This window comes from Nerophis lumbriciformis, linkage group LG31 (genome assembly GCF_033978685.3).
Source record: "Nerophis lumbriciformis linkage group LG31, RoL_Nlum_v2.1, whole genome shotgun sequence".
NCBI lineage: Eukaryota > Metazoa > Chordata > Actinopteri > Syngnathiformes > Syngnathidae > Nerophis > Nerophis lumbriciformis.
Window position 1 is genome coordinate 9,223,563 of NC_084578.2, and position 16,042 is coordinate 9,239,604.

General features: G+C 38.1%; 1 protein-coding gene across 1 annotated transcript in view; it reads left to right on the forward strand.

Moving 5' to 3' along the window:
- Positions 1 to 16,042, forward strand: part of ptpn4a (protein tyrosine phosphatase non-receptor type 4a) — a 189,445-nt gene that overhangs the window by 106,771 nt on the left and 66,632 nt on the right. The window contains exons 8-10 of the mRNA XM_061926597.1: positions 7,494 to 7,614; positions 10,535 to 10,622; positions 13,815 to 13,903. Coding sequence (XP_061782581.1) covers positions 7,494 to 7,614; positions 10,535 to 10,622; positions 13,815 to 13,903 — 298 coding nt within the window. The remainder of the gene's footprint in view (positions 1 to 7,493; positions 7,615 to 10,534; positions 10,623 to 13,814; positions 13,904 to 16,042) is intronic.

Consider the following 16,042-nt stretch of genomic DNA (forward strand, 5'->3'; position numbering starts at 1 on the left):
TAATATACTTAAATTTTCTAATATTTCTATTATAAACTAACAACTAAAATGTTGGTTTTATCTCTGGTCCAGTCAATAAGTTTGAATTGTATGGACGTACAATTGTTTCACATCAACTTATATATATCAAAATGATATTGATACATATGCATATATTAGTAAATATACAAATACTAATGTGATATACAAATAAATAAATAATTTGTATAAATAAACGCGTATTTGTAAATATATTTTTGAGATTTGAAAATATATACAAATAAAATTTATATATATATAAAAATGTGACATACAAATAAATCAAGAATTTGTATAAATAAACATGTATTTGTAAATATATTTTTGAGATTTTAATATAAATATGCTCGATTTTGTATTTGTGTTTGTTTTGAATTTGCATATGCGGATCGTTTTTTTGCTTTTGTGTCGATGAGACATTCCTAGCACAAACCAGATGCATAAATAAATGTGACCTACACACTTCCCCGAACAACCAGCAGAGGGCACTGCAGCCAGAGCGGTCTGGGTCACAGAGTATTATGTGCATTATATGCAAAATGCCCAGAGTTCTCTGCACAAAAACAATCCACGTGTTTACAGAGAGAACACACAACGGGCCTGAGCTAGCTAACGTTAGCGTTGTATTAGCTAATGCTAATTTATCCAGTTAATCTGAAAGACCGTGCTAGCTGCTTATTTTATTGTATCAATGCCATTTAATGACCTTAGCCCGATGTAGATACTGATCTCTTATCAGTGCAATGTGTGTCAAATCATCCCAAAAGTCATGACGTAATATGATCCTCCCTAGTGTGCCTCTGATTGGCTCGCCAGTGTCTGACCATGTCTGTGACCCAGACCGCTCTGGCTGCAGTGCCCTCTGCTGGTTGTTCAGGGGAGTGCGTAGGTCCCATTTATTTGTGCATCTGGTTTGTGGGAGGAATGTCTCATCGACACAAAAGCAAAAAAGCGATCCAGGTATGCAAATTCAATACAAATACAAAATCAAGCATATTTTTATTCAAATCTCAAAAATATATTTACAAATACACATTTATTTATAGAAATTCTTGATTTATTTGTATGTCACATTTTCATATTCTTACATTTTATTTGTATGTATTTTCAAATCTCAAATATATTTACAAATCTGCGTTTATTTATACAAATTATTTATTTATTTGTATATCACATTTGTATTTGTATATTTATTAATATATGCATTTGTATTAATATCATATTGAATGGTGCCAAGAGTAGGTCTCATCATAGTTGACTGCAGGTTATAGTGTTTGTTTATCCGGCAGATGTTTGTGATGTGTTGTGCTCGGTTTGTGCTCATCCTTTTGCGCCGCATATCCCCTCCCCCGACGCCCTCCCCTCCGCTCTTTCACCGTTTCCTCCGCTCGGATTTTGTGGGCTTGCACACTATATAGGTCAGAGAGGAGATTTGGCCTACTCTAGCAACATGGCGACACTACTGCTTTTACGCGAGAAGGAACCCAAACACGCTCCGCAGCTCAGTTCTCACTTCACTCTGTGCCAGCCAGATCATGCAGATAAATGTTTGCTTTGGGAAGAACCAGCTTGAAGCAGCTGCATATGATGCTAATTCGGCCAGTTTTGGCCTGCGAGCTTGCACTGATATAACTCAAGCCTCATTCTGACTCGAGCCATCGAATGCTGTCTGAAATACGATGCACATAGATACATGTAAAATAGTTTAGCTTCAAGAGATTGACATGTCGGTTGACTTTTATTGACAATGGCGAGGCAGTGACATATTGTGAAGAAAAGGGTTCAAAGGTGAAGCGCACACTAAATTACCATCAGCCAAAATACCGTATTTTCCGGACAATAGAGTGCACCGGACTATAAGCCACAGATATATACCTAGTGAAATGAGTTATTTAGAAAGAAAGATTCTGTAAATGTTTATATACATACCATAGCTCTTTCTAAACGGTGTCTGTAACACGGCAGTAAAACGGCTTATCGAACAAAACAGAAGTCATCGTCATGGACCCACTAGCTGCGGAAGCTCGCTCTCCAATCAGCTAAACAAACTCAACAACTCCACGGTGACGTTTTGGTGAATTTACTGAGGAATTTGTGAAACTGAAACAATACAAAAAAACACAATTGTAAGTTAATAATACTAACACATACGCTCGTAAACGTGGTAGTATATTAGCTAATGCTAACGACGCTATCGTGATTATATTACGATAGCACATACAAATATGCATGAAAACACTCCTAAAGAGATCACACATGGGGCGGTTTAGTAAGTGTAAACAGTTTTAGTTATTTTGCAAAACTTTGCTTGGAGTGATAAATGAAGAATCCATACGAGTAGAAATGCTAAGAACGGTAAGAAGACGGAACAGTACTTCTACTTCCGGTTCAAAGCTTCAAACAGCAGGAAACACTTGTCGCCATTGACCCAGCTGCACCTGCAGTGAACGAACTCGTCCAATAGATGGCGCCATAGCACAAACAATAACACACCATTTAGGTGTATTGAAAACTGTTTTCTTCATGGCCGTCAGCAAAGAAAAATCCATAAGTTAGCCGCACTGTTTTATAAACCGCAGGATTTAAAGCGTAGGGAAAAAAAGTGTCTTATAGTCCGGAATTTACGGATGTTTAGCTACAAGAGACTGACATGTCAGTTAAGTATTATCGACAATGGCGAGGCCTATTGTCAGGATAAGGTGTTCAAAGGTGAAGCGCACACTAAGTTCCCATCAGCCCATATAAATCCGTCATGTAAAATTGAGAGCTGAACAGCTTGTTTACGCCTTGCAGCTCATTATAGGAGGGTTGCATATGACGTCATATCCGTTTTTCTTCTTCGCGGCTTAATTGACACGATGGTCAAGCAGCTTGAGCGTAGCATTAAAACAAGTGAGAGTGAGTGTACAGTTTGGGCAGAAAATTTCGTATTGCTGTTCTGTTCTTTGGTGTTCTAGTCGTGCAAATAGAGAGATAAGAAATAGCTTTCATAGAGTCCTGAAAGAAGAGGTTCATAAAAGTAATAAAGTCAGGGAAAAAATAAGTGTGTCGAAAGGAAATGGCTCTTAAAAATGTCACTTTCATCATCTTGTGCAATACAAACAGACCGTCTGTGTCTGCAGTGATCACTTTGTAAAATGTTTGTTTGAACATTTAATTTGCTTGAGAAACTTTCTTTGATTCAATCCAATTCATATATTAGTAGTGTTTGAGAGCAGAACTAAAGGTAAAGTAAGGACAATAGATCACATTAGTTTGTTTTCTTTTGTGATTGCTATGCCTGAATATAACCAGGAAGACCTGCTTTTGCAAATAAACTAACGTCATGTTTAGTCCTAGTAATAAATATTGTCATTGTTGGTCCAATCCACCGTATTTTCCTTGTCAATTTTCATAACAGAAACTAAAAGCTTAGTTGTTGTTTTGCAGAAAAGCCAAGTGCTTTATTCGACACGGATGACCACATTATAGTGTCTTTGGTGATATTTGTTAACATAAATAAAATATCCTTAATAGTATTAATCAACTAGATGAATAAATCTCTCCTAGGCTCAACAGCATATACTGAATCTTGATATCGCTAGTAAACATTGCTGAACAACAGGGACATCTTTAGCTAAATCATGAGACTTAAATATGAACTTCACGCATAAAAACAACTGCAGATGAATTGTAGATGAGACTAGAGATTTCCGATAATGACTTTTTTGCCGATATTCCGATATTGTCCAACTCTTAATTACCGATTCCGATATCAACCGATACCGATATATACAGTCTTGGAATTAACACATTATTATGCCTAATTTTGTTGTGATGCCCCGCTGGATGCATTAAACAATGTAACAAGGTTTTCCAAAATAAATCAACTCAAGTTATGGAAAAAAATGCCAACATGGCAGTGCCATATTTATTATTGAAGTCACAAAGTGCATTATTTTTTTTTAACATGCCTCAAAACAGCAGCTTGGAATTTGGGACATGCTCTCCCTGTGAAAGCATGAGGAGGTTGAGGTGGGCAGGGTTGGGGGGGCGGGGTTGAGGTATGTGGGGAGGGGTAGGGGGTAGCAGGGGGTGTATATTGTAGCGTCCCGGAAGAGTTAGTGCTGCAAGGGGTTCTGGGTATTTGTTCTGTTGTGTTTATGTTGTGTTACGGTGTGGATGTTCTCCCGAAATGTGTTTGTCATTCTTGTTTGGTGTGGGTTCACAGTGTGGCGCATATTTGTAACAGTGTTGAAGTTGTTTATACGGCCACCCTCAGTGTGACCTGTATGGCTGTTGACCAAGTATGCGTTTTCATTCACTTGTGAGTGTGAAAAGCCGTAGATATTATGTGATTGGGCCGACACGCAAAGGCAGTGCCTTTAAGGTTTATTGGCGCTCTGTACTTCTCCCTACGTCCCTACTGTGTTTTAAAAAGTCATACATTTTACTTTTTGAGACCGATACTGATCATTTTGAAAGCGATACCGATAATTTCCGATATTACATTTTAAAGCATTTATCGGCCGATAATATCGGCAGTTCGATATTATCGGACATCCCTAGATGAGGCTAATATTTGTAGCAGGAAATCAACTGCAAACAATCGTATCCTTTTTCTCATTAGCGTCACGATCACAGCAGCATGACACTCGTTATGTCAATCAAATACGTTACTTAGCGATGGAAGAATAAGTCCAACTTTGTCTTTTATGGATTAATGTTTACTTTGTGGACCTCTCAGATGTAAAGATATCCAATCTTTTCTTCTCTAAATACTGTCAAATGAAGTGAAGTTGTGGCGAGCAGTATTTGCTGATGATAAATGGTTTAAATCATTAAAAAAGTATTTTTCTAAAGAGCGTATAAATCCACTCCATCTCATTTTAAATATTTTTTCATGATCGCTAATATATTCGCCTCTAAACCTTTCAAAATACGCCCAAATCTGCACGGATTCAGGTAAATAAACAGTGGCCTAACGGGACCCTAGACCAGTGGTTCTCAAATGGGGGTACACGTACCCCTGGGGATACTTGAAGGTATGCCAAGGGGTACGTGAGATTTTTTTTAAATATTCTAAAAATAGCAACAATTCAAAAGACCTTTATAAATATATTTATTGAATAATACTTCAACAAAATATGAATGTAAGTTCATAAACTGAACATCAAATCAAGTAGGCTATTCCATTCATTACCATAAACCCAGAGTTTCCCCCATGCCATGATGGTTTGACCCTCACTAAAATATCTGTCAAAAAGAACTGTGAAAAGAAATGCAACAATGCAATATTCAGTGTTGACAGCTAGATTTTTTGTGGACATGTTTCATAAATATTGATGTTAAAGATTTATTTTTTTGTGAAGAAATGTTTAGAATTAAGTTCATGAATCCAGATGGATCTCTATTACAATCCCCAAAGAGGGCACTTTTAAGTTGATGATTTCTTCTATGTGTCGAAATCTTTATTTATAATTGAATCACTTGTTTATTTTTCAACAAGTTTTTAGTTATTTTTATATCTTTTTTTCCAAATAGTTCAAGAAAGACCACTACAAATGAGCAATATTTTTGCACTGTTGTACAATTTAATAACTCAGAAACTGATGACATAGTGCTGTATTTTACTTCTTTATCTCTTTTTTTCAACCAAAAATGCTTTGCTCAGATTAGGGGTTACTTGAATTAAAAAAAATGTTCACAGGGGGTACATCACTGATAAAAAGTTGAGAACCACTGCCCTAGACCATTGTCTGAAACCCAGAAGTGCCCAGATGTGCCTCTAGGTCACGTGATTGCAAGCCACCTATTGAAGCGTGGTGAAGTAATAACTGCAGCCAACACTGGCCTAAGACTTCAGCCATTAACTCCACATGGATCTCTCCCTGGAGTTTTATGCACATCAATAAGCGGGTGGGCTGGAATGGATTTATTTGTCAATATGCTTAGGCTGTAGACGTGTAGGTTAGTCCAGGGACTACTTGAGTGAATTGATGCTTTTGAACTTCAACTGCGAGCTAATGGCGTTGGGAATTTGATCCATGCGTCCTTTCTCTGATGGCTGAGAGACAAGGGAACAATTTCCCCTCTCACATTAATCTTCCCGAAAAAACAACAACAACCCACTCTTATTCTAATAAATGTCCTCTAAATTTAACATTGCTTGGTTGCTAGTGAACATCAAATGAGTCTACTGGTCCGACGTTTCCCCCCAATAAAACAATTTTAAAGCTTTGTTTAACTGTTTAATACCTTTTACTGCAAATGAGTATCGGCTCCAAATATCGGTTATCGGCCTTCTTGACATTTGATCATTGGTGTCAGCCCTGAAAAAAACATATGAGTCGATCTCTAATATTTATTACGGAATGTGCAATAACCCGCTCTGCCAGACTACTTTCTATTCCTTTATCTACTTGCACTATTTGTATTTATTTTGTATTCCTATTATCCTGTTTACTATTGCATATCTGCACCAGAGAAGGAGCTGCTATTAATCTCATTGTACATGCATATGTGTACAACTCCACTAATGGACATTGGAGGGTTACTTTCAAAGGCAAAATTAAAGTATTGCTAGAAACATAATTTTATATGGGACTTTATTGTATTATATCTATAGTACATGTTCCAAAAAGAAAAAAGCATAACACACCACCAGAATTAGAGATGTTACAAGTCAAAGTGATGAAGCTTAGTGTTACGCTCATGACTTGGTGTAACTAAACATTACCCTATAAGATGAAGGCAATTGCATTTTATTGATATTTGAAATTTATTCAATGTTTATAAATGAATATTTAAATATACTAAATGTAAAAAAAGGGAATACATATTCAAAATAAGATCATTAAATGAAATCTAGTTTGGTTACGCCATCATGAGCGCGACACAAGGTTGTAAAAGTTTCAACTACAATTCTAAATAAGATGTCAAAAGCAAACTGAAATCAAATACACACAGCTTAAAGATTGATCAATACCTATTTAAATGTAGTAATACATAAATATGATGATTTATCAAAATATAAAAGAAATATACCTGAACAGAACGCTCACCAAAAAGAAGATGAAACACGTTTTTCCAACTTTTTGGGGCATTTTTATGCTATTTCCAAGCATCTCCTTTTTATTATCGTTGATTTTAAATGGTCAAACTAATGCATATTATATATGCATGCCCTAGTAAACAAAACAAATGTCATATTTATTTTGATTGTTACATTTTGAAGTACATTTGTGCAGGTGGGTGCGAATGTACCCATTACCAGAGCTGTACACATACAGTATAGTGACTATAAAAGGCATTCTATTCCAATTGTTCTTAAAGTGACACACACCCATCAAGGGACACAATATCACTCCTGTGTTTTATGAGGCATCAATGCTTCGGTATCATTTGACCCATCACTAGTATACATTATTTTATAATTGCACAAGCACGTTAAAATGTCTGACACTAGTACTCCATTTTTTGTTTTTGTTTTCTAGCTGAATTGGGGGACTACAATGAGACGGAGCATCCTTTGGGTTATCTGTCTGACTATTGCTTCATATCCAACCCCCCACAAGACTTCCATAAAGAGGTCGCCAAACATCATCAACAGCACAGGTAATTGCTGAAGAGCAGAATATTGATATTATTTTAGTCCTTGAAAATATTACTTTGTGCTCTGTTCATCTATGGAGCTTAATTTATGTCTTTATTACAAAAGCATTTTTCTTGACAATATATGTGTCTAACTGAAATGTTCGCATTTGAAATTTTTGTAAACTTTTTTTTTTTTTTTACATCAAATTATTGCAAGTTTTGTTGATTCTATGTAACTTGTTTATGTATGCTATGGCTATGAAGTTTTTTTTCTTGGCCTCAGTCTGGACCCCCTCCCTTTGACTGAATGTTTTTTTACTCCCTCTCCCCAACGTTTACCTGTTTCTCACCTTTTTTTTTGTAAGGGCCGCCGGAAGTTGGCAGACGCATCAGCAATCTTTTTTCTGTCTCCCTGTAATGTTTGTCTGATTTTAAATGGGATTGTGCTGGAAATCTCAATTTCCCCTCGGGGATTACCGTATTTTTCGGAGTATAAATCGCTCCGGAGTATAAATCGCACCGGCTGAAAATGCATAATAAAGAAGGAAAAAAACATATAAGTCGCACTGGAATATAAATCACATTTTTGGGAGAATTTTATTTGATAAAACCCAACACGAAGAATAGACATTTGAATGGCAATTTAAAATAAATCAAGAATAGTGAACAACAGGCTGAATAAGTGTACGTTATATGAGGCATAAATAACCAACTGAGAACGTGCCTGGTATGTTAACGTAACATATTATGGTAAGAGTCATTCAAATAACTATAACATATAGAACATGCTATACGTTTACCAAACAATCTGTCACTCCTAATCGCTAAATCCCATGAAATCTTATACGTCTAGTCTCTTACGTGAATGAGATAAATAATATTATTTGATATTTTGTGTTAATAATTTCACACATAAGTCGCTCCTGAGTATAAGTCGCACCCCCGCCCAAACTATGAAAAAAAATGCGACTTATAGTCCGAAAAATACAGTAATAAAGTGATTCTGATTCTAATGCTGACAATTTCATTAAATACAAATGTGTAACTCAAATGGGTGTTTAAAAATTCAGTTTGTCAAAATACAGTGTTTTAAAATTCAGTGTTAAAAAAAAAAAAAATTCAGTGCAGAAAAAATTAAGTTTATAAAAATTCTGTGTAAAAAAAATTCAGCACAGAAATAGTTTTTGCTTCAAAACTCAAGACTCAATTGAGATAAATTAAGACTGAAGCAATGGATCCTTTTTTTTTTTTTTTTTTGAACTGGAGTGCCATCTCCGGGTTGGGGAGGAGATCTTGCCCCAAGTGGAGGAGTTCAAGTACCTCGGAGTCTTGTTCACGAGTGAGGGAAGAGTGGATCGTGAGATCGACAGGCGGATCGGTGCGGCGTCTTCAGTAATGCGGACGCTGTATCGATCCGTTGTGGTGAAGAAGGAGCTGAGCCGGAAGGCAAAGCTCTCAATTTACCGGTCGATCTACGTTCCCATCCTCACCTATGGTCATGAGCTTTGGGTTATGACCGAAAGGACAAGATCACGGGTACAAGCGGCCGAAATGAGTTTCCTCCGCCGGGTGGCGGGGCTCTCCCTTAGAGATAGGGTGAGAAGCTCTGCCATCCGGGGGGAGCTCAAAGTAAAGCCGCTGCTCCTCCACATCGAGAGGAGCCAGATGAGGTGGTTCGGGCATCTGGTCAGGATGCCACCCGAGCGCCTCCCTAAGGAGGTGTTTAGGGCATGTCCGACCGGTAGGAGGCCACGAGGAAGACCCAGGACACGTTGGGAAGACTATGTCTCCCGGCTGGCCTGGGAACGCCTCGGGATCCCCCGGGAAGAGCTGGACGAAGTGGCTGGGGAGAGGGAAGTCTGGGCTTCCCTGCTTAGGCTGCTGCCCCCGCGACCCGACCTCGGATAAGCGGAAGAAGATGGATGGATGGATGGATGGATGGATCCTGTCTTAGAACCAGCCAATGCGGTGCTTCGGTCTTCATTCACATGAAGTGAGTCTTGAGTTTTGGAGCAACGAATCATCCATCCATCCATTTTCCTACCGCTTGTCCCTTTCGGGGTCGCGGGAGGTGCTGGAGCCTATCTCAGCTGCATTCGGGCGGAAGGCTGGGTACACCCTGGACAAGTCGCCACCTCATAGCAGGCTAATTGTATCTTTTTTTTTTTTTTTTTTTAAACGCGGAAGTGAAGCGATGAGCACCTTGTCTTTATGCAACACACTCACACGTTTGGAGTTAACATTTTTATCAATATGCAACTTTATTTGCATTAATTTGTCATGAAAGGGAAACTACACTTTTTGGGAATTTTGCCTATTGTTCACAATCATTATGAGTGACGAGAACGTACATGTCTTTTTTTTTTTAGGATTCTAAAGGAACATTTCTGCGCAAAAATTTTTTATACACTGAATTTTTTTGCACCAAATTTTCACACACTGAATTTTACACGAATTAAAAAAAAAATGTCAATGAAATTGTCAACACAATTTTAAGTAACAAAATCAGGTTGAAAATTCAAATTCAAATTGAGTGTCTCAAACAATGCTTTGGTAATGAAGACACAAATTAACTTCCATACTCATCATCTGACATATTTACATGCCTTATTGCAATGTGCTATTTGATGTATTAATGACACTATTTGCTGCATTGACTTCTGCTCCCAGCTTGTTCACTGCTCCAAATGCTCTCCCTAGCTCTAGTCGTCACAGTTTTTGGGACATTTCCCAAGCCGTTATTTCCGTCACTGTCTACGTTTTTGGGTTTGTTTTATGCTCCACATCTGTCTCAACCTCGCTTTTTTCCCCCATATGTCTTCTTAGTAAACACACACACTTCCACTTCCTGCAATGTCACCGTCCCTCCTGCTGCTCCACCAGCGCCGAGCCTTCCTTTCCTTGTCTTTTTACTCTTTGTCTCTCCCTCTCTCTCTCCCAGTGGTCTATCTCCTGCCCAGTCGGAGTTTAATTATCTGAACACAGCACGCACGCTAGAGCTCTACGGGGTAGAGCTGCACTATGCAAGAGTAAGTAAGGTTTGATCTGCCTCTGTTATTGCCAGCATGTATGTGTGTGTGTGTGTGTGTTTATCTGTTTTTCCTGTTATTTTTACCCTAAGCAAAAGCCATATGGCTTCTTCGATTAGCATTGCACAGTATGTCTGCCGCCTCCTCCATAACTTTGTCACTATTTTGCTCGGAGTAAAAAGAAAAACCTGATGACTTGGTCCAAATCTATTGGTTCTGGCGGCATACTCAACATTCAAAGTCAAGCTTATTAACCGAGCACAGGCGAGTGTGGCTGCAGATTATGAAGTGACACACAGGGCTGCACAATTTTGAGGAACAAACCTACCGTATTTTCCGGACTATAAAGCGCACTTAAAATCTTTTTTTTTTCCTCAAAACTCGACATTACGCCTTATAGGGATGATGTTTGATAAGAAATTATCGAGTTCTAGCCCATTATCGAATCCTCTTATCCAACCGATTCCTTATCGATTCTCTTATCGAATCCAGATAGGTTGTTGTATATGGAAAAAACACTATTTTATTTAAAGGAGAACATTATCACAATTTCAGAATTGTTAAAACCATTAAAAATCAGTTCCCAGTGGCTTATTATATTTTTCAAAGTTTTTTTCAAAATTTTACCCATCACGCAATATCCCTAAAAAAAAGCTTCAAGGTGCCTGATTTTAACCACCCGTCCATTTTCCTGTGACATCACATAGTGAAGCCAACACAAACAAACATGGCGGAAAGAACAGCAAGCTATAGCTATTAGCTCGGATTCAGACTCGGATTTCAGCGGCTTAAGCGATTCAACAGATTACGCATGTATTGAAACGGATGGTTGTAGTGTGGAGGCAGGTAGCGAGAACGAAATTGAAGAAGAAACTGAAGCTATTGAGCCATATTGGTTTGAACCGTATGCAAGTGAAACCGACGAAAACGACACGGGAGAAAGCGAGGACGAATTCGGCGATCGCCTTCTAACCAACGATTGGTATGTGTTTGTTTGGCATTAAAGGAAACTAACAACTATGAACTAGGTTTACAGCATATGAAATACATTTGGCAACAACATGCACTTTGAGAGTGCAGACAGCCCAATTTTCATCAATTAATATATTCTGTAGACATACCCTCATCCGCGCTCTTTTCCTGAAAGCTGATCTGTCCAGTTTTGGAGTTGATGTCAGCAGGCTAGGGAAGCTAGGGTTGATAGGGGGTTTAGCTCGCTCGTCTGCGGGAACAAACTGCCGCCATTGCTTGCCGTGCTACCGAGGTCCTTTGTCCCTGAATTGCTCACACACTCCGGCAGATTCAATGGGGGTCTGGCGGCAGATTTCTTTGACTTTATCGTTGGAAATGCATCTGCTTTGAGTGTCGCAGGATATCCACACATTCTTGCCATCTCTGTCGTAGCATAGCTTTCGTCGGTAAAGAGTGCGGAACAAACGTCCAATTTCTTGCCACTTTCGCATCTTTGGGTCACTGGTGCAACTTGAATCCGTCCCTGTTCGTGTTGTTACACCCTCCGACAACACACCGACGAGGCATGATGTCTCCAAGGTACGGAAAACAGTTGAAAAAACGGAAAATAACAGAGCTGATTTGACTCGGTGTTTGAGAAAATGGTGGATTGCTTCCCGATGTGACGCCACGTTGTGATGTCATCGCTCCGAGAGCGAATATTAGAAAGGCGTTTAATTCGCCAAAATTCACCCATTTAGAGTTCGGAAATCGGTTAAAAAATATATGGTCTTTTTTCTGCAACATCAAGGTAGATATTGACGCTTACATAGGTCTGGTGATAATGTTCCCCTTTAACAAAAGCTCACTTTTATTTTATAAGAAAGGAAAAAAATAAAAATAAATATTGACTGTTGTTACCCCCCTAAAAAAATAAAATAAAATAAATACATATTGACTGTTGTTACCCAAAGTATATTAAGTGGGTTTTTTCAGAACAACAAATATATACAGTAACACAAAAACAACCTGTCTCTGTGATCACTATAGGTGTATAAATAATAATATAGTGTTAAATAAAATCAGTCCCTTGGGCAAAAAACTGAAAATAATACAGCTCTCCAAAAAGTGCACTTCTACTGCTATTGGAACATACTAACTACACACACTATGACACTAAGAACACCACAGTCATCAATCAACAATTCTGCAGTCCTGGTTGACATAGAGGTAACGTTATTTTAGCCTAAAGGCTACAAGTGAGCAGATATGGAAATTAACCGGCAACAGTTAACGTTAGTTACTCACCGCCACTATCACTAGAACTGGGGCTGCAGGTTGAAGCACAGGAAGAGAGGTGTGCTTCGTCATCTCTGTCGCTGCTTCTCCACGTGTCGAAGACACAACACGGTTCTCGAACGTTCAGGTTATGTGCGGCCTGAACATGTTTCAACATGTTTGTTGTACTGCTCCCCTTACATGAGAGCGAAGCCTGGCAATAATTGCATATTGCCGTTTCCTCGTCGTATTTTTTTGTTAAATGAAGCCATGCCTTGAAGCGTTTTTCCGGTCCATTATTTTTGCTGCTTTCTGTATCTGCCGCCTAATGACTGAGCTACGTCATTTCCTGTGATGTCCCAGGATTCGAATAAAGAACCAACTCTTTTTCTTTACTATAGTGGCCTCGATAACGGGAACCGGTTCTCAAAAAGGGATTCGAGTCCATGGAATCGGTTCTTTTCTTATCGAACAACCGGGAGAACCGGTTTGGAACATCATCCCTAGCGCCTTATAACCAGCACGTAATGTACGGAATAATTCTGGTTTTGCTTACCGACCTCGGAGCAATTTTATTTGGTACATGGTGTAATGATAAGTGTGGCTAGTAGATGGCAGTCAAACATAAGAGATACGTGTAGACGGCAATATGACTCAAGTAAAGAACACCAACATTTTATATGTTCCTTTGAAAATATAGAACATTACACACGGCGCTCAAAAATCTATCAAAATGTTTTAGGACGACTTTGGTAAGCTATGAAGCCGCACCGCTTGATGGATTGTCGGCGCATTAAACATACGAGTATTATTATGGTGTGTGTATAAGGTAAGACATTATCTGGCGTCTTTTCTTCCTTACTGCCTCAGAAGCAGTTGCTCTTGTTTTTAGTCCTATTTGTTGTTTTTGGGCAGTGAGAAAACTCACCTATTTTTCTGTATATGTCCGTTGCCTTTTTTCAGGACCAGAGTAACACGGAGATACTTATCGGGGTGATGTCAGCCGGCATCGTCATTTATAAGAACAGGGTACGGATCAACTATTTCCCATGGTGAGTAACACAAGCAGAACACACAAACAGTAGGTTTGCAAGTCAAGTTACTTGGACATGTTTCTTACTACTGACAGTTTAATAATATATTTAAACTAGTTCCTTATATTACAGATACAATGTGTGAGCAAAAACAAAGTCGATAGTACACAATAGGCAAGGCAGGTTTATTTATAGAGCACAATTGGCACACAAGGCAATTCAAAGTGCTTTACAGAAAATTACAAAAGGAAAAAAAAACATAATAAAATAATCGTAAAACAATTATAATTCAATGTTCATTCAAAGAGTGTAGCTGAAATATTTTTGGTTGCCATATGCACAATTAAATAAGTGTTTTTAGCCTGGTTTTGAACATTGACAATGTTGATGCCTGTTTAAAATCTTCTAAAAGACTATTCCAGATTTTAGGAGCAAAAAATGTAAAGGCATTTTCACCATGTTTCATCACTAACTCTGGCATAACTAAACAAAACCTACTCTCTACCACTCATCGTTGGCTTTTTGTTTTTTGCCCTCAAAGTCCTCCTGAATTTTTTACGAAAATATGATTTTTGAGGAAATAAAAATATCGACTTAATCACTCTTAATATCGATCATATACAAATGCTATCAACACCACTAATTTATGGATCGTTCCACCCTCCTCTTACGTGTCGCATACCTGCCAACTACTCCGGTTTTCCCGTAATTAGTACGGTTTTCATCAACCTATTCCGGGTTACGGTTGCAGTGATAAAAAATACGGTCTTTCATTCATTAAAAAAAAAATTTTTTTTTTAAGTTTTATTCACGAAATCGCTTAACAACAATGACAATCGACACTGCTTCCCGTAACTTCCTATCGAGCCATTCCGAATGCCATGCGCGAGGCTATTTATAGCACCGCTGCCAAGCACGAGGCACCTGTTGCCATTGTTTCCAAACGAGCGAATGATCATGGAATCAGCCGGAGAAAAATCGCAAACGAGTCTTAAACCGAAAAGAAAACTGCAGTCATTCCGTGAAGAATATTCAAAAGCCTATCCGGGAATAATTATCCGTTCCAAAAAGGGTGAAAACTACGCGAATTGCACCTTGTGCAGACAAGATTTTTCGATCGGACACGGAGGAATTAGCGATGTAAAAGACCACGTTGGGACAAAAAAAACACAAGTCTAATGCCGTTGCTAGCGATACAAGTGGAAAACTTTCAACGTTTTTCGTCGCCCAAACAGATTCTTTGGATACATTTGGATTTTAGCCACAAAAAGGTAATGACACCAATGTTATCTATTGGAATTGTTTAGTACTGTTATACTGTTAAAAGTGTTTATACTATTTATGCGTTCAAGTCCAAGTTGAAGAAATCTTGTTAAATGTTGACAGCATAACTACCAAAATACAGAAGTATGTCCTTAATATTTTTGCAGTGCTATTTCTGTTGAAAAGTTAAAATGATTACATTAGAGATGTGATGTGCCACTTTTCAAGTGTCTGATGGCTTAAATTAATTTTCATTAATTTTTCATATTTTGAATTCTTTTGAAAGGCTTACAAAAAAACTACATTTGAATGCTATTGACAGGACTATTAATTTTAATGAAGTTAGCTTACCATGTTTACAGTATGATAATTGTGATAGAAATGTGAATTTTAGGCACAGAATATTTTTTACAATTGAACAAGGCAGTAGATTATACAAGCTTGGACAGAAAGTTAATAATGACACCAATTTTTTTTTTTATGGAATTGTTTAGTACTGTTTTACCATTTGTTTACTGTAAAAAGTGTTTATACTGTTTATACTTTCAATTAACAAATTTAAGTCTTGTGAAAGGTTGACAGGATAACTGGCATTAACTGTCAAAATAATTTCAAACTATTGAAGTTAGCTTACAGAATAAACATGTCAATCAACCCATATGATTTTTGCTGTAATATTTTTGTTTTGAAAAGTCACTGTGACTGATAGAAAAGTGATGGTTTTAGCAACATTTTAACCTGTCTGAATGCTAATAATCATTTTGCGTCGGGGGGGCGAAGCCTGAACCCCCCACCAGGACTTTGTCCTGGACCTACCGGGGCCTGCAACCCCTGGACCCTGGCTACTAGGTTTTTCTGATTTCAAAAGTTGGCAGGTATGGTGTCGTGTACTGA